A 26227-nucleotide genomic window follows, 5' to 3' on the forward strand; every position below is an offset into this window, starting at 1 on the left:
CCCCAGTTCCAGCTGAAGAAAAACAGCCCCACAGCATGATGCTGCCACCACCAATGCTTCACTGTAGGTATGGTGTTCTTTTGGTAATGAGCAGTGTTGTTTTTGCGCCAAATATACCTTTTGGAATTATGTCCAAAAAGTTCAACCTTGGTTTCGTCAGCCAATGACACATTTTCCCACATGCGTTTGGGAGATTTCAGATGTCTTTTTGCAAAATTAAGCCGGGCTTGGATGTTTTTCTTTGTAAGATAAGGCTTCCGTCTTGCCACCCTACCCCATAGCCCAGACATATGAAGAAGACGGGAGATTGTTGTCACATGTACTACACAGCCAGTACTTGCCCGAAATTCCTGCAGCTCCTTCAGTGTTGCTGTCAGCCTCTTGGCAACCTCCCTGACTAGTTTTCTTCTCGTCTTATCATCAATTTTGGACGGACGTCCTGTTCTTGGTAATGTCACTGTTGTGCCATATTTTCTCCACTTGATGATGATGGTCTTCACTGTGTTCCATGGTATATTTAACTCCTTGGAAATTCTTTTGTAGCCTTCACCTGACTGATATCTTTAAATAATGAGATCCCTCTGATGCTTTGGAAGCTCTCTGCAGACCATGGCTTGTGCTGGAAGATGTGGCTACAAAAATGTCAGGAAAAGCTTACTGGAACAGCTGAACTTTATTTGGGGTTGATCAGAGGCACTTTAATTGGTGACAGGTGTGTGCTGACTCCAGTTTAACATGAGTTTGAATGTAATTGGTTAAATCTGAACACAGCCACATCCCCAGTTATAAAAGGGTGTGCACACTTATGCAACCACATTATCTCAGTTGTTTATTTTTACTTCACCTCCCTGAAAGATTTCTGTTTGTTTTTCAATTGCGTTGTACAGGTTATAGGTCACATTAAAGGTGGAAAGAGTTGTGTAATTATTTATCTTGATGTAATTTTTTACATGACAAAAACCTGGCATTTAAACAGGGGTGTGTAGACTTTTTATATCCACTGTAAATCCTTCTTTCCGTCTGTATATTTTTCCTTGAAATTGGAAATATGTGGACCACCAAAGACACTGCAGGACACCAAAAGTCCTTTTTTCATGCTGCATGACAACTGCCTGTGTATCTGATTTTCCTAATACTTGATATGACTTTGCTCCAAAACTCGTTCTTGCCTGGAAGTCCCTCATGTCCAAGTTTGGAACAGATGTTAGGCATCATCGCTGATCAGAGGAACATGAGCCTTTTTTATCGTCACACTTGCATTAAGAGATTTATGACAGAACAATATTTTCAGTTAGGCGAGGTGAGGAAATCCTTCGTTTTTCATTTATCTTTAAAGACTTGTCACAGACTCTAGAGAATCTAACAGGGCCTTTAAAGAATAGCGTTCAGGGAGATCCGTGGTGTTCACGGAGAGATTTAAAGCAAAAGGGTTTAGTCTCATTTCTTTTTTCAGTCAGGCAGCGTTGTGTAAGGCAACAGTCAGACTGTTGAAAGGAAAGTTGCTCTCCAAGCTATGTTTGCAGTCCATGAATATAATCTGACAGGGATCTGACCAGGTTACATAAGGCTCAGTGTATTATGGAGTAAACAGAGATATGATCATCCACAAACTCAGCTAATGCACAGGTCTCATGTTTATTCAGTTTTATAGCCTTTCCTGAGCCATAAATCTGCCTAATGAAAAAGGAGCCCCTTCCAGATAACTCTGACAGACGAACAACTAATGTGTTACGTGAAAGGTGCTGCTTGTAGCCACATAGTTACCACCAAACTGAGCAGGTTCTCTCAGCTAAAGGCCCTTTCTGCATCTTTTAAGATCATATGATTTGGTTTCCCAGCCCACATATTTGGCTGTCAGTGACCTTGTTTCCAGCAGCAGAGAGTGGCTGTTTTCTGAAAATAGCGCTAATGACCTCCCAACTTGCCTGGCATCAAAGAGCAGCCAAACTTTGCGACATGCTAGTGAACACAGCACATCAATTAGCAACTAAAAGAGATATCTTTGTAGGAGTTTGTGAACCAGGCTGAACACAGGACTAGAATTCATAAGGTGGCAAGAAACAAAATTCCAGATATTTATCCCATTAGCCAACTATGTTGTGGGAAAAAATGTGTGGCATTTTCTGCCATATGGTAGCCTGACACTATATGTACAACACAGTATATATATATATATATATGGGCAGAAAAGGTGGTAGAATGGGATTATAAAAGTATCCTAAAAAGTTTAAAGTGTTTAAAGTGGCCAAACTGGGTTAACAGAGGGGAAAATAAATGGGATAATGTGTGAAAAAAGCAAAAATTGGCTACAAGTGGCAAAATGGGCATGACAAATAGATAAATGTGATGAAAAATTGACAAAGAGAGAGATGAAAAGGTGTTATAAGTGGTGACAAAGTTACAAAAAAGTTTAAAAGAGGCAAAAATGGGCAAAAAGTTTGCTTAAATTGATGTAAAGTAGCAGGTTATGTGGTAAGCATGACCAAAGATGTTGTTTAAATGGGTTAAAAGTAGCACAAATAAATAATTTTATCCTTAAAACACAAGAATAGCTTGACACACTTTTGAGCTCCAAAATGAGGCAATTGTCAGCCAGGATCCTAACACCAGTCCTACAGATTTTACACATGTGTTATTACTATCAGTAAATCACAACTGAGGAGGACCCATTCATTTTTGTTTGTTGTTGGTTTTAGAGGTGCAGCCATCTGTGGGCAGACCTGCTGACTAATAGCACTGATAAAAAGGGAAAAATTCTGAATAATGAATAATTGAGATAAGAGGTCATGGCCTGATGCTGATTAATTTCTGTGTATGTTAGTTTTGGAGGGAAATGTTTGTTTTAAATATAAGCCAGTTCTGTGACAAGTTGGACACTTATCTAAGGCCAGTGAAACAACAGAATTGTATCATAGCAGCACTGCTAAGGATTCTGATCATTAAGAGTTATTAATAAAATTAAAACTGAACAATCCCATCTGAGCCAACTCATTCAGTGTTTATGAAGACTGGCTTTCCATTATCTTGATCAGTCTGTTTGTGCATTGTTACTAAAACATGGCCGGATAATGGCGGCTAAAACCGGAGGATCTCCATTAGAAACCAAAACAACACCAGCTGTTTATCAGTGCTTCCCTCTTCCTGCTCCGATTCCTGTGAATCAGCAACGCCACCACCATTCACTTCCCCCAGGGCGTCTGTTAGCATGTTGTGAGTCTGTCTGTCTGTCTGTCTGTCTGTGCCTTAGGAGTAGAACGAGCAAAGTCGTATTTTTAGTCCGTGAACTACTGGAGCACGCAGTAATGTCACCTCCGGCTCAAGGTCAGTCTTATCTCATACAAGCCAACACACACAGATGACACAGACAGATGTGTGCATGTGCTTCTGTCTCCCCCACTCTCCCTCACTCTCTCTCTCCCCTGCTCTTTCTCTCTTTCTCTCCCTAGATCTCTCTCTCCCCTGCCCCCCCACCCCCCCACTCCCACTCTCTCTCTCTCTCTCTCTCCCCTGCTCTTTCTCTCTTTCTCTCCCTAGATCTCTCTCTCCCCTGCCCCCCCCACCCCCCTACTCCCACTCTCTCTCTCTCTCTCCCCTGCTCTTTCTCTCTTTCTCTCCCTAGATCTCTCTCTCCCCGCCCCCCCCCCCCCCCCACTCCCACTCTCTCTCTCTCCTGCTGCTTTCTTTCTCTTTCTCTCCCTAGATCTCTCTCTCCCCGGCCCCCCCGCACCCCTTACTCCCACTCTCTCTCTCTCTCCCCTGCTCTTTCTCTTTCTCTCCCTAGATCTCTCTCTCCCTGCCCCCGCACCCCTACTCTCTCTCTCTCTCTCTCTCTCTCCCCTGCTCTTTCTCTGCCCCTCTCCCTAGATCTCTCTCTCTCTCCCCTGCTCTCTCTCTCTCTCTCTCTCTCTCTCTCTCTCTCTCTCCCCTGCTCTCTCTCTCTCTCTCTCCCCTGCTCTCTCTCTTTCTCTCTCTCTCTCTCTCCCCTGCTCTCTCTCTCTCTCTCTCTCTCTCTCTCTCCCCTGCTCTCTCTCTTTCTCTCTCTCTCTCTCCCCCTTGCTCTCTCTCTCCCTCTCTCTCTCTCTCTCTTTCTCTCTCACTCTCTCCCTGTGTCTCTGTCCAGCAGCAGGGGAAAAAATGCAGGGTATGAGGAAATGAAAAAAATAAATCAGAGGAAAGTCATGGAAGGAATTTTTTGTTTGTTTTTTTAATATGGAGTGTGTCTTAAAATGTTTCTGAAAAACATGATGCAAGCAAGATAGTGTTTTATTACTAAACTAATATTGAGCCTCATTCACCAATATCCTCTTAAGGGCTTTTTTTTCTATTTGGTCTAAAGACATTTTCTAAGAGAAACCATGGGATTCATGGATTAAACTTCTGTATTGTTTGCACCTGTGTTCTCATTTCAATGAATGCAGGTGCTTGTAATCTGGGAGCATGTGCACATTTTAATAACTGACAGAGAGAAATGAGGACAAGACTTCAGCGCAGTGTGCAAACACAGCAGGCACAAAAGAGTGAGAGAAGAAAGATTTCAGTAATATTCAAAGTAAAACAGAAGTGTAAAAATACTTTTAGTTCTAAGGGGAGGGGCATGTAGTCCTATTTCATATGACAACAAAAAAGCACAATTTAATTATATTTGAGCATGGTGGTGGATATATAAAATAAATGCTACAAAAATCACTGGTTCAGGCAGTGCTTTTATCAGAAATGACATATTATAAGAAAAGGATGCATGAGTTTGGCAAAGATGTACATTTATTCTTAAACCTACAGCTTTAAAATGATGGAACATCATTTCAACATTTTTAAATGCTTGTTAGTATGGATAGGTTTTATTCTAAAGTAATTTCTTATAGTAAACTACCTAAACATGTTAGATTCATACTCATAACTTAACATTTTGCACTTAAGATCAAACATTGCATGTTTAATACTTGATTATATTTAAGTCATGTATTTGTGCATATTATTTATCAATATGAAAGTGTTGAATTGATTTTTAAAAATTTTGTAAAATGGCATTTTGTAGCATTTCCATGCAGAAATCCTGGTTGTTCCCCGCTGCAGTGTGATGTCATCTGCAAAAAAAAAAAAAAAGCCTATGTTCACTGGCAACAAATTGTAGGGCTGGGACAGCCAGCAGCTTTGTATTTCCTGGTTTTGAGTTTCTCAACTTCAAAAAATCTAAAGCTCCATTTGTCAACTCTGTTTAAGAGTTAAAAACACTCCATCCATCTTCATCCACTTATCCGGAGCCAGGTCGCGCTGGAAACAGGCTTAGCAAGTCCACCAAGATGTCCCTTTCCCGAGGCGTTCCTAGACCAGACAGGATACATAATCCCTCCAGTGCATTCTGAGTCTTCCCAGAGGTCCTCTCCCTCCTCCCAGACGTGCCCAGATTACCTCCATGGGGAGGCAACCAGGAGGCATCCTCATCAGATGCCTGAACCACCTCAACCGGCTCCTTTCGATGCAAAGGAGCAGTGGTTGTACTGCTGGTTCCCCCCAGATGTCTGAACTCCTTACCCTATCTCTAAGGCTGAGCCCTGCTGAGAAAATTCATTTTCAATCATAACCCAGAGTTCATGACCATAGGTTAGGGTGGAGAGGTATAGATCGATGGTAAATTGAGAGCTTTGCCTCTTGGCTCAGCTCCCTCTTCACCACAACAGTAGTGACACCCGCAGTACCGCAGATGCTGCGCCAATTCGCGTGTTAATCTCACGCTCCCTTTTACCCTCACCACAAGATATTTAAACTCCTTCACTTGAGGCAAGGGCGCCTTCCCCACCTGGAAGGAGCAATCCACCGTTTTCCGGTAGAGAACCATGGCTTCAGATTTGGGGGTGCTAACTCTCATCCCGACCACTTCACACTCCTGCTGAAGGTCCCCAGCCAAGGAAGCTAACAGAGCCACATCATCTGCAAAAAGCAGGGATGGAATTCTGAGGTCCACGAACTGGAAACCCTCCTCCTCCCCAGCTGCACCCTGAGATCCTGTCCATGAAAATCACAAACAGATTCGGAGACAACCGTGGTGGAGGCCGACACTGGACACATGTCTGACTTTGTGCTGAGGATGCAGACACAAAACCTCTAAAATGTGTCAAAAAACACTCTAGTTACATAATATTAGGCTGCTCCACTTGGCTGTTCATTGATGGCATTTGCTAACCTTGCTGTATTTTTTTTTACTAACTTAGTTAAATGAAATTAGGAACTAATGCTTCCTGAAATTGCTCATTAATTTAATCTATTCTATTTCTCTTAGAATGCACAATGCAATGTTACGGTTTTAATACCAAGCCTGAAAGTGATGTGCTGCTTTATTATGAATGGTTTTACTCTGATTAATTTCATTTGAGTTGGTAATGTTGTATGCCAGTGGTTCTCAAATGGTGTGGCACACTGCAAGTTCAGTCAGGACCACTTTGTCAAGAAACACAAATTATTTAGAAATATAAGTATTTTTTCTTTATTAGCAGTTATAAATTTGCACTTCTGCTGTTGTTCATATTTGACTGTTCTGGGATCTCCCTGCAGGAACAGCACATGTTCCTGTGTTTCCTGTGCCTACAAGGAAAGCCTGATGCAGGGAGAAAAGCAGAAAATACGCAGAGCAGGCATCAATGACAACAGAATGGCACTGTATAGTCAGTGGCAGAATAAAGGAGGAGCTGGGGTGGAGGAGGGTTGTAAAAAGCAGCTTGCAGAGCTAGCACCAAAGCATAGCCAGGCTGGAGCAGTTGAGATATGGCAGCATGAGTGTGATTAGCCAGTAGCATGCTTAGAAGTGAATCAGCTCACCGTCATCGGAAACGGGTTTGCATGAGATAAGCTGATCTTACTTTAATTGCAGCTGTGACCTGCCCTAGCTAATGCTATATGCTTGATTTACTGTCACATGTTTAAAGAGCATGTTTTGTATGGTTAGGGATACAGTGTGCCTTGAGATTTTGGCTTGATCTTGGGTGTGTCTTTGCAAGTAAAGCTTGAAAATCACCATGGTTCCTGTTTCTCTGCTACCACTGTCATTTAAGACATTATGAAGGAAGTTCAGGGTGAGATTGTTATTAAATGTGAAAAATAATTCAAGAAAGCATGGGTTTGTAAAGCTCACAAAACTAAGTAGGTTCTTATAGCAGTGATGCTATTAGACAGTTTTTCCATCCATATTTTAGAGCAGTATTACTCAACCCTGCATAACCGAAGAGCCAAATTGCTGAAAAATACCTTTGAAAGAGCCACTAAGTGGTGCAAAGTGACAAAAACAGCTTGAACTAGCAATAAAAATAAGTTAAAGGTGGCAAAAATGGTCCATATGTGTCAAAAAAAGAGAGAAAAAGGACTAAAATGGGCAAAAAGCAGTCAAGAGTGGCAAAATAGGACAAAAAAAATAGGAAACGGGCAAAAAAAAAATGGGCAAAAAATGGTGAAAAGGAGCAAAAAAAGGGTTAAAAGGGGCTAAAAGAAGTTGCAAAAATTGGCAAAAAGAGGAAACAAGTGGTATTTAATGGCAAAAGATTGCTTACATTAGTGAAAAGTGATGAAAAATTGGTGAAAAGGGGCAAACTTGGTCCAGGAGTGGCAAAAACATGGCCAAAAAATGAGATAAATGTGACCTAAATGGGCAAAAGCAGTCAAGAGTGACAAACAAGAGGAAACAGTGGGTACTTTATGGCAAAAGGTAGCTGCAATGGGTGAAAAGTAGCAAAGAAAAGGTGAAAAAAGGCAAAAAAGGGGAAAAAGTGGCAAAAGATGTGGCAAAAATGGGCAAAAAAGTAGGAAAAAAGAGGTAAATAATAGCAAAGGTAGCTTAATTGGGTGAAGAGTGGCAAAAAATGGTAAAAAAGGGCAAACATGGAATAAATTTGGCAAAAATGGGATAAGTAGGGACAAATTAGTTTGACAATAAAAGCCTTTTAAATAAGTCTGGGAAACAAACTGATTAATGTGATTAATTTCTGAGGTCAAACTACCCTTTTCTAAGGTTTTCTGTGGGAATAATATTTCAAATTAAGACATAAAAGAGCCACAAGTCATCGCAAAAGAGCCATATGTCGCTCAAGAGCTGCACGTTGAGTATCACTGCTTTAGAGCATGGTTGTTTGATATGGTTGAGGATAAAGGTTTAGCTCACTCTGTCATACAATATAAGTAATTAGAGAGAATCTTGGATGCATGAAACTGATTTAGATGGTCCCAACAGCAGTCACTTGTTGATGTTTTTTATCAGTTAGCCAACCAGCCTTCCTAACCTGTGGAAACAGTGTCCTCCTGTTTGCCAACAGAGTTGCTGCACAGTCTTATTTCACTTCCACAACACATGAATGGATCTTCACACGAGTCTGCACCATGACTGAAGCCTCAGCCCGTGCAGCTGGCGTACAGTATGTTCTGTTACATCCTCCCTCTGTTGTTTTCTTCACTCTAATGTTGGATGAAGACATTAGCAGACTGCATACGATGTGCAGATCATTTCTGTTCTTCCTCTCCTCTTCATTCAGTTTCTCCTGCATCACTGTCATTGCCCCCTCCCTTCATGTTCTTTTCAGAGATCACAGCTTGTGTTGGCAGCCCATCTGACTGTCAGGATCAGGGCGCTTTCATGCAAGGTTTCACTGGACAAACACAGTGGTCTCACTCACCGTTTGAGGGCTAATGGTTCGCTTTGAAACTGTGCCAGAGATTCTTGCTTGGCTTGCCTCTCAGGGTCAGTCATTCATTCACTTTTAATGAACAAGATTGCAAAAGAAAATGAAAGAACGAGAGAAATATCTGCCTGGAGGTTTGAATCACAGCATGTGTGCTTGTGTACTCGTAACCCAGCATGAGTCACAGTTGTGTATCTCCATGCTTGTGCTGTGTGTCTTACATAGATATATTGTTGAATGCGTGTTATACTTTCTGATGACTATGCCTACTGACCTGTATAAAACCACAAAGCCATTCTAAGCCATCAGCTGGCCCCATTCTAAATGAGTACACATGAGAGGAGTTGTGTAAATTCATTTAACCAAAGGAGACATGGGTGACTGGACCACAGACATATGGCTTTTTGCTGAATCAAACGCACCCCTCCTCAATCAACCTAACCCCCCTGACAACAATCCGTGAACTACTTCAGGACATTTTGTCAAAAGGACAATATTTCGTTTGCAATGGCGGGCTCATGTTTACCTGTCGCTCTCGCTGAAACAACTTTTTGAACTGTTCACAGAGTTTGCATTGACTTATTCAACTTACTGTTATTTGTACAAGATATTTTTCACAGATTTGTGCAAAATTATTTGTGACAAACATGGTTTCCAATGACGTACTGGCCTGCTAGATTGTAGTGAAATGCCAGAAGAGCTGCCCAACTATGGGACTGTTAAGGCCATTAAGAATGGTTAAAATATATATATATACAGTACTGTGCAGAAGTTTGAGGCATGTAGAGCGCTAACGGTTCTTCACAGGTCCTGATGTTCCACAACCCTGGGCTGAAGAGAGGAGGTAGGGCCAGAGCCAGAGTCAGTCTCAACACATTTGTGACCGAAGCCAGATAAAGTTCCTGCAAGTCAGCATTCCGGTGGTTGAGAAAAATGGATACAAAGTCGTTTTCTTCAAAATGATCATTTTTCGTTTTTTTCTCATTTTATGCAAGTCCAACATTTAAACTACTCATTCGATGAAAAAAGTAACACAAATGTGATATTTAAAAGCGTTAATTTTGTGTTTTAAAATGCCCTATTCTCGCAGTTGCTGCAACGATATTGAGGGAAGGGGAAAGCGAAACTGCTGGGTGATGATTGGCCACTCAGTCTGCCATTGTTCCCAGTTTCACCCATTGAGATGGACAATAACAAACACCGCATGGCTCAAACGCCACCCCCCTCGGCACGTATGCAGCTGTTTCTAGTTATCACCTTTAACAACAAGCCTCAAGATGAACCCTGCAGCGGAGAAAAGTAAGAAGAGATGATGAGGAAGCAGCAAGAATTATCAACAGACTTCGGACAACTTCAGGATCACTCGACAGTGAAAGTTTGATGACAGCGGATTTCCTGTGGGAATATTTAGATGAGCGTCACCAGTCCGATTCAGAAGCTTGGTTTGGGTGGATTTTATGTAAATGTGGTGCTATTGTTCACGTCCATCTCCCGGCCTGCCTGAAGGTAGGAGAAGTCCTGAAAACTTTGAGCCTGTTTTTCTCAGAACAGACAGGAAATAGAAGTTAACATTCATATGAGCATATCTTTGTAAAATATGACCAGATTAAGATGTATGATACACCATTTGAAAGCTTGGAATCTACGCTTTCATAATGTGTAAAAAACTCAAAAATGACCTCGGACGACTTGCAGGACTTTTTACCAGCTTTGGTCACATTTGACATGTACATGTGGCACTCAGCAGCCAAGGTTGAGCTTAACAGTATTTCTTTTGCACCCCTGGTAATACGCCCAGCAACCACCAACAGTTTTCAGGTGCTTGGAACATACACACGACAACCAGGGGGTTGTGGCAACCTTCCTACCCACCCTAACAGTACCCTAAGCTATGTTAAAGTGCCACATCTACCCATAACTCCACCCTAAAGCTGTGGTTTTTGTTTTGTTTTCATCAGATTATTTTCCCATGCCTTTAGTAATGTACAAAGACATCCAGAGCATGACCTGGGTTGTGTCAATCCACCTTCCCGCTTGATGGGGCCCTCAGGAGGGTGTACTTGCCATTACATGCCTTTACTTCAACCTGAAATTATAGCCCAAACATGCCTAAAACTTCTGCACAGTACTGTATTTATATGCATATAATGCTAATTTTCTAGAACTTTATAGAATGTTTTTTAATAAAAAAATAATTTTGATAGGACCAATTAGGTCTGGGAGCAGCTTAACTTGATTTCCTTACCCTTTGACCTGACCTAACAGCTGTCAGGTTGTTCAGATTTTTTTTTTTTTTTTTTTTTTTTTTTTCAAAAACAACAAAAATCTACAGTCACCATGGTTCATGTTATGCAGCTCTCTGTGGAGTTTACTCCTCAGTAGCGCCAATGATGTCATATGTTTTGTTGCCCTGGTTGGCCTGTAAAGATGTGACAGACAGTTCTGTCTGCTCATCCAGTCACCCTCTGAGGTTTTTTCAAAGTCTCTGCCCTTTCCCAAACACCATCTGTGGGAAGTTTTCATCTGACGTGTCAGGTTAGCCTTCTCATTAAAATGGCAGCATCTAAAATACACTGAGTCATGTTATACACTGTTAAAGAAAGAGTCTTATTATAGTTCTAAAGACAGACAGCAACAGCACACACCCCTAGTGTAAAGAAAACAGACAAACTCACAGCGTATGCGGCCTGCATAGAGCAACCTTACTCAGTCCCAAAAGTCCACTAAGAAATCCCAGATAACTGCAGTATGCAGACTCTGCTTATTTTCAAAGCAGACATAAATGTAGAGTCAGCTCAGGGGTCAGGACCCTGCAGCTCCAAAGCCACATGCCACACAGCTCTCCAACTGGCCTCTGAAACTTTTCAAAAAGAAGAAATGAAACCTTTTGTTGCATGAAAATATAATCAAACACAACAATTTGATATTTTCAGGTGTTTCTATTCTTGACCCATAAAATATGCAGTTTTTTCTTTAAGCAATTCCTGATACTCTTTAATATTAAATGTGCATCATAGGTTGCATCTATGCAGCCTGCATGAAAATTGGCATGTCCTGGGGGTAAGAATTCATCTTTGTGGGAGTTTTCTGTCATAACAAGAGCTAGGGTGTTACTGTCTGTGTGAGATTTTGATGCTGTTCCAGATGCTCAACTTGGAAGATTTTTATATTAATCTGATGCTTAAAGAAGATTAAAGCAGTGTCAGTAGAGGGTTATACAATACAATACAATACAATACAATAACTTTATTTATCCCTGAAGGGAGATTAATTTGTCTGGAAGTCTCATCTGTTTATGGTAGAATTATAAAGTCTAATTGCTGATGGTATGAAAGATCTTCTAAATCTTTCTGTCCTGCAGCAAAGAGAGGGGAGCCGTTCACCACCGTTGTTTCTTTGGTCATTTAGGGTGATATGAAGTGGATGATCCATGTTCCTCAGAATGGCCTCCACCGTCTTCATTGTGCATCTCTCCACCTCATCCTCCAATGAGTTCAACTTGATTCCGACCACAGAGCCAGCTTTTTTCACCAGTTTGTTCAGATTTCTTGCATCCATGTGTTTTACACTGCCTCCCCAGCAGACTGTAGCATAAAACAGGACACTTGCCGCCACAGACTGAAAACGTCTGCAGCATCTTACTGCAGATGCCTATTGATCGGAGTCTTCTCAGGCAAAAGAGGCAGCTCTGCCCCTTTTTGTAGGTGAAGTCTACATTTTTAGACCAGTCCAACTTATTATCCAGGTGTACACCTAAATATTTGTACGATGTCACCACCTCGATGTCCACGCCACAAGTGTTCACTAGCTGAAGAGGGGGTTTGGATCAGCGGAAATCTATGATCATTTTCTTTGTCTTTGAGGTGTTGAGTAGGAGGCAGTTTTTGTGACTCCAGTCACTGAAGGCACTTATCAGATCCCTGTATTCGGCTATGACGATAACAATAACAACACTTCATAAAACTAAGACTGAAGCACATTTAGAAGCATCAACCAAGTAAAGACAGAGAGAAAGGAGGCAAAGGGATCATCAATCATGGCTATTTGGGCTTAAATATGAAACTGTTTAAGTGTGTGCTAAAAACCAATGAACTGATGTAAATATGGTGCTGTCCATGGTGCTGAAAACTGAGAGACTGACAGCTGTCAGAGAGAGGTTAATTTCACACTTCTGTTTATTTTGAGTGATTATTGTGAATGCTTTTGAAATATATTTATATGGGCAGTTTTTGAAGGGTTTTGGATTGATAGCACATGATCAAAATAGGGAAAAAAAATGTAATTTGTCTAATGTCTGTCACATCTTTACAGGCCAATCAGAGCAACAAAACACGTGACGTAGCTGCTACCAAGCTTCGAGCCTACCAAAGGAGAAAATTCCATAAAGAACTGCAGAACGCAATCCATGTCGACTGTAGACATGTCAGTACATGACTTCTGTCGTTTCTAAAAAGAAAACTCACTGCTGTTCTTCGTTCTTTTAACAAAGAAATGTCATCAAGTTCTGATAAAACTTATATATTAGCAGCATCCACGCTAATCTCTTCCATCATAATTGCACCGGCCCTTTTGTCACTACTTGCTTATGTCACAACTCCACCGCACCTCAAAGTACTGCCCTGGTCGCTGATTGGTCCTGTCACTTTCTAACCAGGCCCAAATGGTTCAGGCGAGAGCTTTGCAAGATGGATTCACCTGTGAGAAACACAGAAACGGGCGAATCATCTGCCTTGAAGGTTATGTCACTGGTGGTATGCTGTCAAATTTGCATCGTACATTAGGCACCTCAAAACCAATCAGAAAAGTCAATTCAATTTGTCAGTTCAACCAAAGCCGGATCCTGAAAACATGTAAACATTCCCCTGAAATATATCAAACAAGGTCAGGCAAATACATGAGATCTGGGTCAGTTTACCTCTACATGTGCAGATCTCAATCAATCCAAACTGGCCTATGCATTCAGAGCATTCTCCAGAGTTCCTGCTCTGGACTTTGACTTGTATGTTGAAAAGCATTAAAATGTCAAAGAAAAGGAAGGAAGGAAGGAAAAAGACGAAGTTATCACAACAAGTGGCAGACTGAGAGCCACACACTTTATGATAGATAAAGGGCCACAGCTTCTGCCATGTCAGCTTGTTGTTAGTGTGGACTTGGTAAAGATTAAGGACAGTTGGGTGGGACCTTCAAAAATATTGCCTCCAATATCATTTTTGGACTATAGAAAAGGGAATATCTCAGGCAGTGGTTGACATGTAGCAGAGCGACTGCCAAGATTTTCGAAATATGGAACAAGTCCAAGGGTCCTAACATCATCCCAGATCTATTTAAAATGTGGCCTGTAGACTAAAGCTGTTACAAGTCAAAGTGTCTCTAATGCAAAATAATGGGCCCAACCATGGAAGAAACGTCGTGTGTAAATGAGTCTGATTCTGTTTAATGGAAGTAATGTCAAACGTTACCAAGTGCTTTTCTCAGTGGCAGATAAATCTTAAGTGTCTCTGATTAATAAATAAAGAGTGCAATCTACATCTGATCGTTTTAAAAATCTCTTGAATTGACTTAATCCATAGGGTTTAATATGACGTCGGTCCACCCGTTGCAGCTATAACAGCTTCAGCTCTTCTGGGAAGGCTTTCCACAAGGTTTAGAGTGTGTTTATGGGAATTTTTCACCATTCTTCCAGAAGCGCATTTGTGAGGTCACACACTGATGTTGGATGAGAAGGCCTGGCTCTCAGCCTCTGCTCTAATTTATCCCAAAGGTGTTCTATCAGGTTGAGGTCAGGACTCTGTGCAGCCTAGTCAAGTTCATCCACACCAAACTCTCTCATCCATGTCTTTATGGACCTTGCTTTGTGCACTGGTGCACAGTCATGTTGGAACAGGAAGGGGCCATCCCCAAACTGTTCCCACAAAGTTGGGAGCATGGAATTGTCCAAAATCTCTTGGTATGCTGAAGTATTAAGAGTTCCTTTCACTGGAACTAAGGGGCCAAGCCCAGCTCCTGAAAAACAAGCCCACACCATAATCCCCCCTCCACAAAACTTTGCACTTGGCACAATGCAGTCAGACAAGTACCGTTCTCCTGGCAACCGCCAAACCCAGACTCGTCCATCAGATTGCCAGATAGAGAAGCATGCTTCGTCACTCCAGGGAACGCGTCTCTACTGCTCTAGAGTCCAGTGGCAGCATGCTTTACACCACTGCATCCGACACTTTGCATTGCACTTGGTGATGTATGGCTTGGATGCAGCTGCTTGGCCATGGAAACCCATTCCATGAAGCTCTCCTATGCACTGTTCTTGGGCTAATCTGAAGGCCACATGAAGTTTGGAGGTCTGTAGCGATTGAAAAGTTGGCGACCTCAGCATCCGCTGACCCCGCTCTGTCGTTTTACATGGCCTACCACTTTATGGCTGAGTTGTTATCATTCCCAATGGCTTCCACTTTATTATAATACCACTGACAGTTAACTGTGAAATATTTAGGAATGAGGAAATTTCACCACTGGACTTGTTGCACAGGTGGCATCCTATCACAGTACCACGCTGGAATTCACTGAGCTCCTGAGAGTGACCCATTCTTTCACAAATGTTTGTAGAAACAGTCTGCATGCCGAGGTGCTTGATCTTATACACCTGTGGACATGGAAGTGATTGTACCACCTGATTTCAATTATTTGGATGGGTGAGTGAATACTTTTGGCAATATATTGTGTATCACTGTTAACTACACAGATGCATCAGGCTGCCAAGAGTCCCCAGCACCAGTTTGGTGCAACAGTTGTGCAAACCCTCAAAACCCTCAACAATTAAAGTGATGTGAGTGCAAGTTGTTGCAGTCACATGACTGGGAGAGGTGATGTAGAGGCAAGAGAGGTGTGACACAGCAGCCAAAACTACAAGAGCTTAAAGTTTTACTGACAGTCCATCTTTATGATGTATTGTTTTCACTACAGAGAGACAAACGTGTCTGTGAAATCAGCTGGGACGGGTGAAGTTGTATTTAGAAGTCAACATTTAAACCCGTAAAACTGATTTTAAATAATGAAAGGAAAATCAGCTGAAAATGTGACTGTATAGATGACTGACCTTCAGCCAAGTGTGTCCATGGCTGTCTGTGATAGGTCATTTTTTTTGTTAAATTCATATTTGATAATTATCTTTTGACATTATATAAACAAGGAATCACTGATGAGGCCTCCTGCTTTCGTAAGTAGTTGAGATGGCATCTTTAAACACAATTGGCTGAAAAACACCAATTAGCAAAGTCACTAATTAAACCAGAACACTGGGGGACATTACGTCCTCTCATCTTCCTCTCAAAACACAGTAACAGCAACAGGCTCAGATAGATTGGTGGTATTGATTTCCCTCTGCAGAGTAAACCTCTTTCTTCCCCCCTCTTTTCCACCCTTTAAATCCGTTATATACTCAACATCACTTGTATTACTCTGCTAAGGGTAGCAGTTCATTAGGTCATAATGTCTTTGTGCCTCTGTTTTATGGGTCATGGTTTTACTGTAAATGAGATTCTTGTTTAACAGGAAAAGAGAAATCAAAAGCTTTTGGTGGATATTTCCAGTTATTTTACACACACAGTCTTTAGGGGTTAGTTACTTCTGTAATGTCTTTAACCCTCTCAGCATTTGAAACTGTGATGATAAGGTGTTGGATGCCAGTTTTCCAGTGATAGGCATCAAAGTGATGCTGTCTTAAAATCATTAAAGCCCTGAATGTTTCCAGTCACATTCCACACCGTGAACCCAAAACTGTCCCCTTTAAACTGATTTAAAGAAGCTTTTAGTTTGGTCCTCTTATTAGGTAGAAAAGGGTGTTACTACTGTGTGGTTACCTTTATTATCAGCTTAGTTGTGGTCATTTTATACTAATTAAACATAAAAATGTTTCTGACATTATCTTGTCAGTTTGTTCTACTATTCAAGGCTGGTTTAATGCATTTGATAAAATAACTACATTGGAAAGACATAAAAAGCAACACAGATTTTGTGTTCATATTTAAAAAATGAGAGGCTTTTGCTTTCTTTTATGACATGACTCTATTACAGTATTCCCCAACCATTTTTCCTTGGCGGCCCCCCTACTCGTTTTGAAGACGAGCTGAGGCCCCCAAGACCAGAACACAAAAGTATAGTGCCGTATTGTTGCCAGATATCAACATCTATTTAAGCGTTTTATTAATAAAACCCTAAAGAAGTGGCTCTTTACAGGTTTTCTTGCCAAAAGTCCATCGTATAAAACTGTTTAATAAGTGGTTCATCATGATTTTACATAATATTTGGAAGTCTCATTTTCAACCTCAGAGCAGACAAAGACTTGCACCCCTCTGGCGGCTCCTTGCTCCAGCTCCAGAGATCTTACCCTCAGGTGCTTGGCTTCCACATCCAACTCGTCACTTTTGAGCTCACCCTCCTTTATTTAGCTTCAGCTCTTCTGTAGACATGCTGGTTTCAGCGGGGAGGCTCTAGAGTGAGGCAATAATACCTGCTGTGCCACCTGGCACACCTGTTAAAAGCTGCTCACATAACAACTTAACACAAAGAACATGTTTCATTTTATTTTTCTTGGCATTAAGCGGCACATGCACATCAATAAATTCAGCAATCAACACAAGATCCGTTTTCTTACATTTAACTTGGTCTTCTTAAGTTGGATCAGCGGTAAAATCTTCTTATTTAAGCTCCATTTTGCCACCATCCACCAACAAAAAAACTTACAACTCCCCATGTGACATCATGAGGGTAAAATCTAAGAATGGATTGTTTTGGCACAAATTTTCTGAAAGATTGAGAGAGAGGGTGGACAGGAATGGATTTTTCTGTTATTTGAGGGTTATTGTGGACAGGCCAAGGTCACATATTGTTAGAAAAGCCTGAAAAAGTGATTTTTGAATAATATGTCCCCTTTAAAATGGCTACTCTATATTAAAAAGCAGCATTTTTTATTAAGGTATAATATAACATTCATGGCTGGTAGTATTGAAGTTACAGGCTATTTTATAAGAGAGAAATAATCCAAACTGTCGCTCATTTTGAACCCTCCTTTTTCAACCAATTCGTCCTCAACCATGCCAAGGTTTGCTCTACTTCCTAAGAGGGCGAGAGAGAGAACATGATTGGAGGTTTGGGCTGAGGAAATTTTCGTGGATTTGGTTACATCAAGTTTCTGAAACTTTTTTGTTTCCTTCCCCTAAACACCTGCTTATGTCTATATTTTAAAATCTTCAATATAAAGAGAGTTTTTTTTTTTTTTTTTTTTAAATTGTGTTTGTGCAAATGTCAGAATATCTTAAGTTAACCAAAAGAAAAAAAAAATCCTGGCCAAATTATTGCTGCTGATTTAACTGCATAGTTAAATAAGATTTTTTGTTCACCTTTTCTATCAGGTTGAATGAGACTAAGCACTGTTGAGCTAGGAGCACAAACTCAAAGTATAAAAGCTTAACCTGTGGCTTTTCTGATGATGCTCACTGACAAAAAGTAATTTTATAAGCACCATAAATCTGTAAAACAGATGCTAAATAAACACAAAAGACACTTAAAAGATGGGAAACTTCACTGGTTTCAAAAGGGTCCAGGTGATGAGATGGGATTTTAATAAACTAAAGATAATTTGTACTAAATAAATATGATAGTGTGTCCCTGCATGGTCTTATATTTGACTTTTACTGATTTAACCAGAAACAAAAAATACTTTTTATTTAAATCTTAACATCAAGAGAATCTTAAAGAAATATTTTCTGCCATGATCTTTTTTTTTTTTTTTTTTTTTGTCTTTTTTGATGACATTATGGAAAGATTGATGATGTTATAGCAGGTGTTTGTCATGCAGAAACACGTTTTATATCAGACTGATCATGAGTGAGTGGTTCGATATTTCAGTATTTAATTACAACCTAATAAACAATTTCCATTGCTCATGACTCCCTATTAAAAGATCAGTGTTTATAACTACAGTTCATGATCAGGTGATCATTACAAAGCAAACACATCAAATAATAGATAAATAATTTTAAAGCATTATGCCGGTGGAAAAGTCTTATGTCATCTTTAATTGATCGCAGGTTGTTCTTTATGTTCAAGTGCTTGTAATCACACAGTGAAGTGCTTGCAGACACAAATAACCTTTAAGCAGACTGACGGCTGACTGATGTTCAGCTTAAGCTGTCATCATGAATGGATGCTGCTTCTCATGACATTGCAGAGACATTTCACAGATTTCCCTCAGCTTCGTTTCCTCGGATGGTGGGAGGAACCAAGACGTAAGGAAGGCATGGATGCAACTTTAGAGATCTGGGATGCACTTAGGGTGTCCAAACTATGGCTTGGGGGCAACAGGCGGTCCGTTTTAGATTGACCCACAGTAAATTCTAAACATTAAATGAAATTTGACCCACATTTTAACATGAAGCTTGTGCTTTACTGCTTTGTACTTTTTGGTTTTAGCACAAGGCAGTGCTTCCATGCTTATTCTGTAAACAAACATTTTGACAAGAATTTATTTCTTTGAGTTCTTTGTGACTAATGAAGACAACACTGTCAATGGAATACATATTGGCAAGAATAATAATAATATTTTGATTTACAATGGCCTGATGGATTACGAAGACTAATAGCAGTACCCATGGTGTTTTAGAGGCAGAGCCAGTAGCCAGGGCTGACCAGGGCCACCCCAAAATCTTTTTGGCCTCCCTGAAATCCTTATAATGATATGCTATTTGCCTAGTCAGCTGTTAATTATCCATTAAGTGTACCTAATCACTAAGCATATTTTAACCATCATAAATTAGTTTTACTAACTTTACTATCCTCGAGGTGAAGCATCTGAAAGTAGCCTGACCATCTTTATATATTTTCATGTGCGTCCCTCAGTGGAAAAAGGACACCCCTGACTTAGGGGCAGGAAGCAAAACCTTAAGACCTTAAACCCAGGATAAGACAGTAAACACACTGACAGACAGAAAGTTGGTAAGTTGATGGTAATGACAAAACCATCCAAAGAAATCACAACTCAAACAAAACAAGGTATAAACCAAACCAAACCAATCAGACAGCATGCTAGCAGTCTGCACGCTTGTAACTAAGGGTGAGGCACCTACCTAAGGCAATGGGCTCAGTCACTACAGATATAGCAGAAATCTAGAAGTGCTGGTTTTTAAAGGTGTGAGAGGAAAGACAGTTTACTGTGAGGCTTCTGATAAAGAGAGTGAAGGAAGCACTGAGGAGGGGAATATTTCAGAGACCACAGTGTCCTTATGGGAAATCCTAAGCAGTGTGGGAACTGTCCTTGGTGATGCAGATGACTGATGTATTGCCACTCTTTTCAGGTATTTACAAGTTTTTTTCACCCTTATAAGATGGAACTGGCATATTTGCATGGATTGAAAATCCTCATTATTTGACTCAGAGTTCTTTTTTTTTTTTTACTTCAAATTAACTGGATTGAGTCATTACTTAGTCCAAGAGAAAGTTTCCCTCTTCGACGTTGTACTTTTACTGCCCATTGTTGACTCCATTGTCGCCTGACTTAGCAACTATAAAAGTAATCATCCCCTCGTTTGTTTGACCCTGTTATTGATTTTATAAATTAATCTCAGTTGCAATTTGGCTTTTTTTTTAACAAAACAAAAAACATATTTGACATCAAAGTGAAAACCGATTTCTACAAAATAAGGTCAATTAAATAAAAAAATTTAAATGTAAAATAACTGATTGCATAAATATTCACCCCCTTTAAAATGGCTGACCTAAATCAACAGAGGTCCAGCCAAATGGTGCCAGTAGTCTCACAATTAGTGAAAAGGGGATCACCTGAGTGATTGTAGCATAAAGACACCTGTATTTGAAGGTCCAGTTACTACTTAGTCTGTATTCCTGGCTACTATTACACAATGACAGAAAGAGAACACTCTAAAGAACTCAGAAATGTTACTGAAAAGCACAAGTCAAGGAACACATACAAAAAACACCAAAGAGACTGAACATCCTCCACAGTTCAGTTAAATCTATCATCAAGAAATGGAGGAATATGGCACATGTGTAAATCTGCCTAGATCAGACCGTCCTCACAAACTGAGTGACCATGCAAGAAGGAGACTAGTGAGAGAGGCAACCAAGACACCTATGACTACTCTGAAGGAGTTCCAAGCTTCAGCAGCTGAGATGGGAGAGACTCTGCAGACAACTGTTGGCCGGGTTCTTCACCAGTCAAAGCATTATGGGGGAGTGGCAAAGAGAAAGACTGTTAAAGAAAACTTGGATTCAATCTGGACTAGTGTTCACCAAATGGCATGTGGGAGACTCCATGGTCAAGTTGGAGAAAGTTCTTTGGTCTGATGAGACCAAAATGGAGCTTTATGGCCATCATACATCACCATAAACATACCAACCCCACTGTGAAGCACAGTGGTGGCAGCATCATGCTGTGGGGATGCTTCTCAGCAGCTAGCCCTGAAAGGCTACTTAAAGGTAGAGGGTAAATAAAGCAAAATCCAGGAAAATCCTGGAGGACAATCTTATTCAGTCTGCAAGAGAACTACAGCTTGGGAGTCGTATTATTTTCCAGCAAGACGATAATCTAATACATATCTACAGTTTTGCAAAGAATAATGGAGTAAAATAGCAGTATCCAGATGTGCAAGCCTGACTGAGACCTTTCCACACAGACTCAGTATAATACTTTGAATAGGCACTGTATATAATGGTGTACAGTTTCAACAGTAGCTTCAACAGGTTGTCAGTGCTAACTAATACAGTGTTGTGATTGGCAGCTATCCCTCTGATGTGGGCAGAACACACAGCTAGGCAATTTATGTGACTTTTGAGGAACTGCACATGTGTAAACAGCATGTTTCTGATCAGGGTTCAGGCAGACATCTGAGCCAAACTCTGAAGGTCGTGCTGAAGTCTGGCATTGTGCAGGAATCATTCACAGAAAAAAAATATCCTGATGGTTTATCAAGGCATAAAAATAACAGCAGGGAATATGGAACCATGCTGTAATTGAACCCACCATACACATCTTTCACACTAATGAGCAGAAACACACACACACACATCCACAGAGGCATAAACACAGATCTCTGTCAACAAAGGAGGGATGGAGACCCAGTGGCACCTGTCCCCAAGCACAGAGAGAAGACAAAAACAGGAGTAGAAAAAGATGAATGAAAAAGAAGCACGAGTGATGCTAACTAGTTGGGTTGCCTTTGCTGTGTAACTGAGAGGATGTTTATCAGATTCTTTCCTGCTGCTTTCAGCATCATTATCAGATGACACCGAGGACTGTCTTTAGTCAGACTGCGCATCACGATCTGTGGCTCACGCAGAGCAGGCAGGGTAGTTACTTGGCCTTGTTGTGAACTTTACTCTGTAGCCTGCGAAAGCAGATCAAAACTTTCATCCAACTGCTTTAGAAACAGGAAAACATCATTTCTGATTTCAGTCTGTTAAACATGGCTACAAAAATCTCACATTTACATTCCCCTGTTTTTCTTTGAGGGAGAATGAAATGATGTGAAATCAGACATTACTTTTGTTATGTTTGTGGTCTGACTGAACACTCAAAAATGCTAAATTTCTCTCTCTGTCTCTCTCTCCTTCTTTGGTTTCCCAGAGTTCTCGCCTCAGCACCATGAACAAGATGAAGAACTTTAAGAGACGCTTCTCTCTTTCTGTTCCTCGCACAGAGACCATCGAGGAGAACGAGTTCACTGAGCAGATCAACCAGCTCAACATACACCACACTCAGGGTAAGACACTAAACCAGCAGTGGGTTGCTTATCTAGATCTTTAAAAAACTACACCCGTAATTAGTTTATATTTTCATTTTTTCAGTAAGGAGTTGGGTTCATGGGATACAAAACTGAAACTAAATCCATGCTTTTTATGAAGCAAAAATGACATTCCAGTTTAAAATTAAAGCTAACCTTAGAAAGACATGGACTGGCCAGATTCTGTTTCCATCATCAGCTACATCCATCTTGCAAAGCTCCAACCTGAAATGACTGTGTCCAGTCTGAGAACAATTAGTGTCATATGAGGCAGGTAGCTATGGGCAGGGTTTAGTTATACTGAAAGCTGGTAACAATGGCTCCTGCCGATGTAGCAATGGACTTGGATGTAGATATAGCATAGCTGCCGTTTTATAAGTGGATAACTGGACTGTATTTTTTATTTAATAACTAAAGCAAAGAACAGCACTGAAAGCTTTCATGGCTGAGAAGATGATTTCCCTTTTTTTCTGCCTGCTTCAGGTTGAGTTTGGATAGTTATGGGCAGAGTTGTACTGTAAACCAGTACATATGATGACTGCTGGTGTTGTAGTTAGCTCAGATGTTTCTTTAGCAACAGTTTTTATCAGATGTGAACAGCAATTTTTTTTTTCTATAGGGGAGCAAGGAACAGCACTTAAAGGCTTTCTTGGTGGAGAAGACATTTTTGTTTTTCCCTGCGAATCCGTCTATCATTCGTTCATTTAATATTTGATTGATAATTGAATAACAAATAAATGAAAAATGGCTCATTGTTCACTTTTCTGTTTTAAAAACCAAATCAAATAATGAAAATACTGTTCATTTTCTAGTTTTTAACAAAATCAAATAAACAGGAAATGATCTTTTTGATTTTTGCTATTTATGTTGGGATCAAAGAATGTAATATGAAAAAACATTTGGAAGCAGTCAATTTGATTGCAATATTGATTTGCATAACCTGGTGCAGGTGTTGTGCTCAGAAAAGCATCCTGAGAATCACATGCCCATCGCTGAGGAGTTCATGCTTCCTGGAATGATATACGGGAACACAAACACCGGCAACAAGTTAGGGCTCACTCACACTCGGTAATCTGTGCCTGGGTACGCTTGAGCCTAAAAGTCCAGTACATTTGACCAGCATGAGTACACTCTTACGTGCTTGGATGCAGCATGCTTCCCTGGCTCTGGCACGAAAGGACAAGGTGGACCAAAGCATGGCACGAATACAAATGAATGAGCAGGAACATGCCTTAACTTGGTGCCGGCGTTTGTGTTCCGTATATCATTCAAGGGAGTATGAACTCCCCAGCAAAGGGTATGTGGTTCTCAGGATGCTTTTCTGAGCACAACCCCTGCACCAGGTTATGCAAATTGATACTGAAATCATACTAACTGCTTACACCCGTTTTTCATATTACATTCTCTGATCCCAACATAAATAGCAAAAGTCAAAAAGACGCATCATTTGTTGTTTATTGATTTCATTTTAGAAATGAAAATAAGAAAATGAACCATTTTTTCATTATTTGTTATTCAATTATCAATCAAATATTAAAAGAACGAATGATACACGGATTCCTCTGCTGACCTCGGCTTGAGTTTTATCCACCAACAAGTCCTACCATTCGTAAACTAGGACAGAGCCTGCATGCCAGGCTCATGTAACTAACAAGAGATGCACAAGCCTACTACCTCATTTTGGCTGTCAGCCAAGATGGGACAAGATGTTTTATTGCATTACCTGACACGGTGACATCGTGAACAACCAAAAAATGTGTGTAGTTTGAGCCTGTTGCCTTTCTATCATCTCTTACCAGTCTGCCCATTCTCCTCTGACCTCTGACATCAATGACATCAATATCACTGGATATTTTCTCTTTTTCCTCCTGTTCCTCTCTGTAAACCCTAGGATGGTTGTGCGTGAAAATCTCAGTAGGTCAGCAGTTTCTGAAATACTCAGACCAGCCCCTCTGGTACCAACAACCATGCCACGTTCAAAGTCACTTAAATTCACTTTTGTCCTAATTCTAATGCTCAATTTGAACTTCAGAAAGTCCTCTTGACCACGTCTATATGCCTAAATGCATTGGGATGCTGCCATGTCATTGGCTGATTAGCTGTTTGTGTTAACTAGCAACTGAAGAGGTGTACCTAATAAAGTGGCTGGTGAGAGTATGAAACATTCTGGCATGTCAGGTCAGCATCGACAAATCCACTTTATCCATATTTACCTGACATAAGTACGGTGCTCAAGTAGATGTACTTTATTATGTCCACCGTTGCCCAGTATGATTTTAACATCATTTATTCATGATTCAGAGACACAGGAGACCGAAGCACATTCCTTTTCTTACTCCTCTCTTATCTAAGAGATTGCAGTGCCCGGTATGGCGGCCAAAGTGGCTTATATTTTATAGCCAGTAGTATGATTGTTAAATTAGGCATATTCAAATCCCTAAACACTGAGGTTTAGCCCTTTTGTCTTCTGGACCCTGCATGAATGAGCAGCTTATGTCTAATAATAGAGCACAAACTGCAATCTCATTCTAGGGTTTAATACCAAATAAAAAGTTCTCCTTCCTCCTGAGTCTGTGGTGAACCCCCATAGATTTAACACGGATTTTTCCGGCTTTGACTGGTACCACCAAGGGCACAGAGCTACGGAGGATCAGCAGGTTTCAAAGGGAAATGAGGTTATGTGAGGATAAGTAGGGGTAGATAATGCATAAAGAGGATGTGTTCAGAATAAGGGTTTTCTCCAGTTTGTTGTGTAGAGTTTGAGTATGAAGATGGTATAAGAAACAGATGTACAATGAATCAGCTGATTACATCTGCATCTTTAGATCAAAGCACAAATAAGACACATTTCACTGTGACTTGTTTATGGTTGTTTGCCTGAAGATGAGGAAAAGGGGTTAGATATAATGCATAATATTAAAAGTCATGAAAAAAGCCACTAAAACATTCAAAGTCAAAGGAGTGAAGCCAATTATGTGGGATGCAAGGACTCTCTTTGTGCATAGTAAGTGCTGCAAAGTCATGTACACAAGCATTAGAAAAGTAAGGCGTTTCTCCTAAGTGATTATGACAGACCACTTAATATAAGCAATAAAATCAGCACCGAAAATCTTCCTACACTAGTGTGGCTGTACAGCCCAGTTACCTGAACAAGAGTAGCAGCTGGGCATGTTGTCTAACCCCCAGAGAAAAAGTGTCTGCATCAGTGTTTGCTTCGAAGGTCAGAAAAATGATCGCCAGACAGAAGAGAGGAGACAAAGAAATAGAGAGGAACAAGTGAGTGAAGACAGGAGTCAAAGACTTGATGTGAACCAAACCCAGAAGCTGTCTGATGTTTACACTCTTCTGTAAGCTTTTGTTCCTCTCAGTTTTCTCCCCTGCTCTTCTCTCTCCTAATAGCAGAGTCACAGTATGTCATTGTAGTGAACAATACATGCAGCTTGTCCTGCTGTTAATATGGATACATCATCTGACATTTTTGAAGGAAACAGAGCTCAACATTGAGGTTTCAGGAGTAAAAATAACAGTAAGTTTTTCCATATAGCTGATAAAGTTGCCATAATATCATAACCAGCTCCCTGAGTGTGATGGAATTGTATATTCTCAGTCCAAAAGCCTGCTCACCCAAATGTCTGTAGCACTACAACAGCATCCATTATTTCACCCTGAAGAACAGCGTCCAGAATTCATCCTTTGTGATATTGATAGATTATTTTTTTAAGGCTAAAATTTACTTGCTTTTGATTATTTGCATGACAGCTGCCATGTATGACACAT

General features: G+C 40.5%; 1 protein-coding gene across 2 annotated transcripts in view; it reads left to right on the top strand.

The window, feature by feature from the left end:
- cdk18 (cyclin dependent kinase 18) overlaps positions 1 to 26227 on the top strand; it is a 104079-nt gene that overhangs the window by 21491 nt on the left and 56361 nt on the right. For both annotated transcript variants that reach the window (XM_041815486.1, XM_041815495.1), the window contains exon 2: positions 22294 to 22429. In XM_041815486.1, coding sequence (XP_041671420.1) covers positions 22312 to 22429 — 118 coding nt within the window. In that variant the 5' untranslated portion in view covers positions 22294 to 22311. The remainder of the gene's footprint in view (positions 1 to 22293; positions 22430 to 26227) is intronic.

This window comes from Cheilinus undulatus, linkage group 3, assembly GCF_018320785.1.
Source record: "Cheilinus undulatus linkage group 3, ASM1832078v1, whole genome shotgun sequence".
Classification (NCBI taxonomy): Eukaryota; Metazoa; Chordata; class Actinopteri; order Labriformes; family Labridae; genus Cheilinus; species Cheilinus undulatus.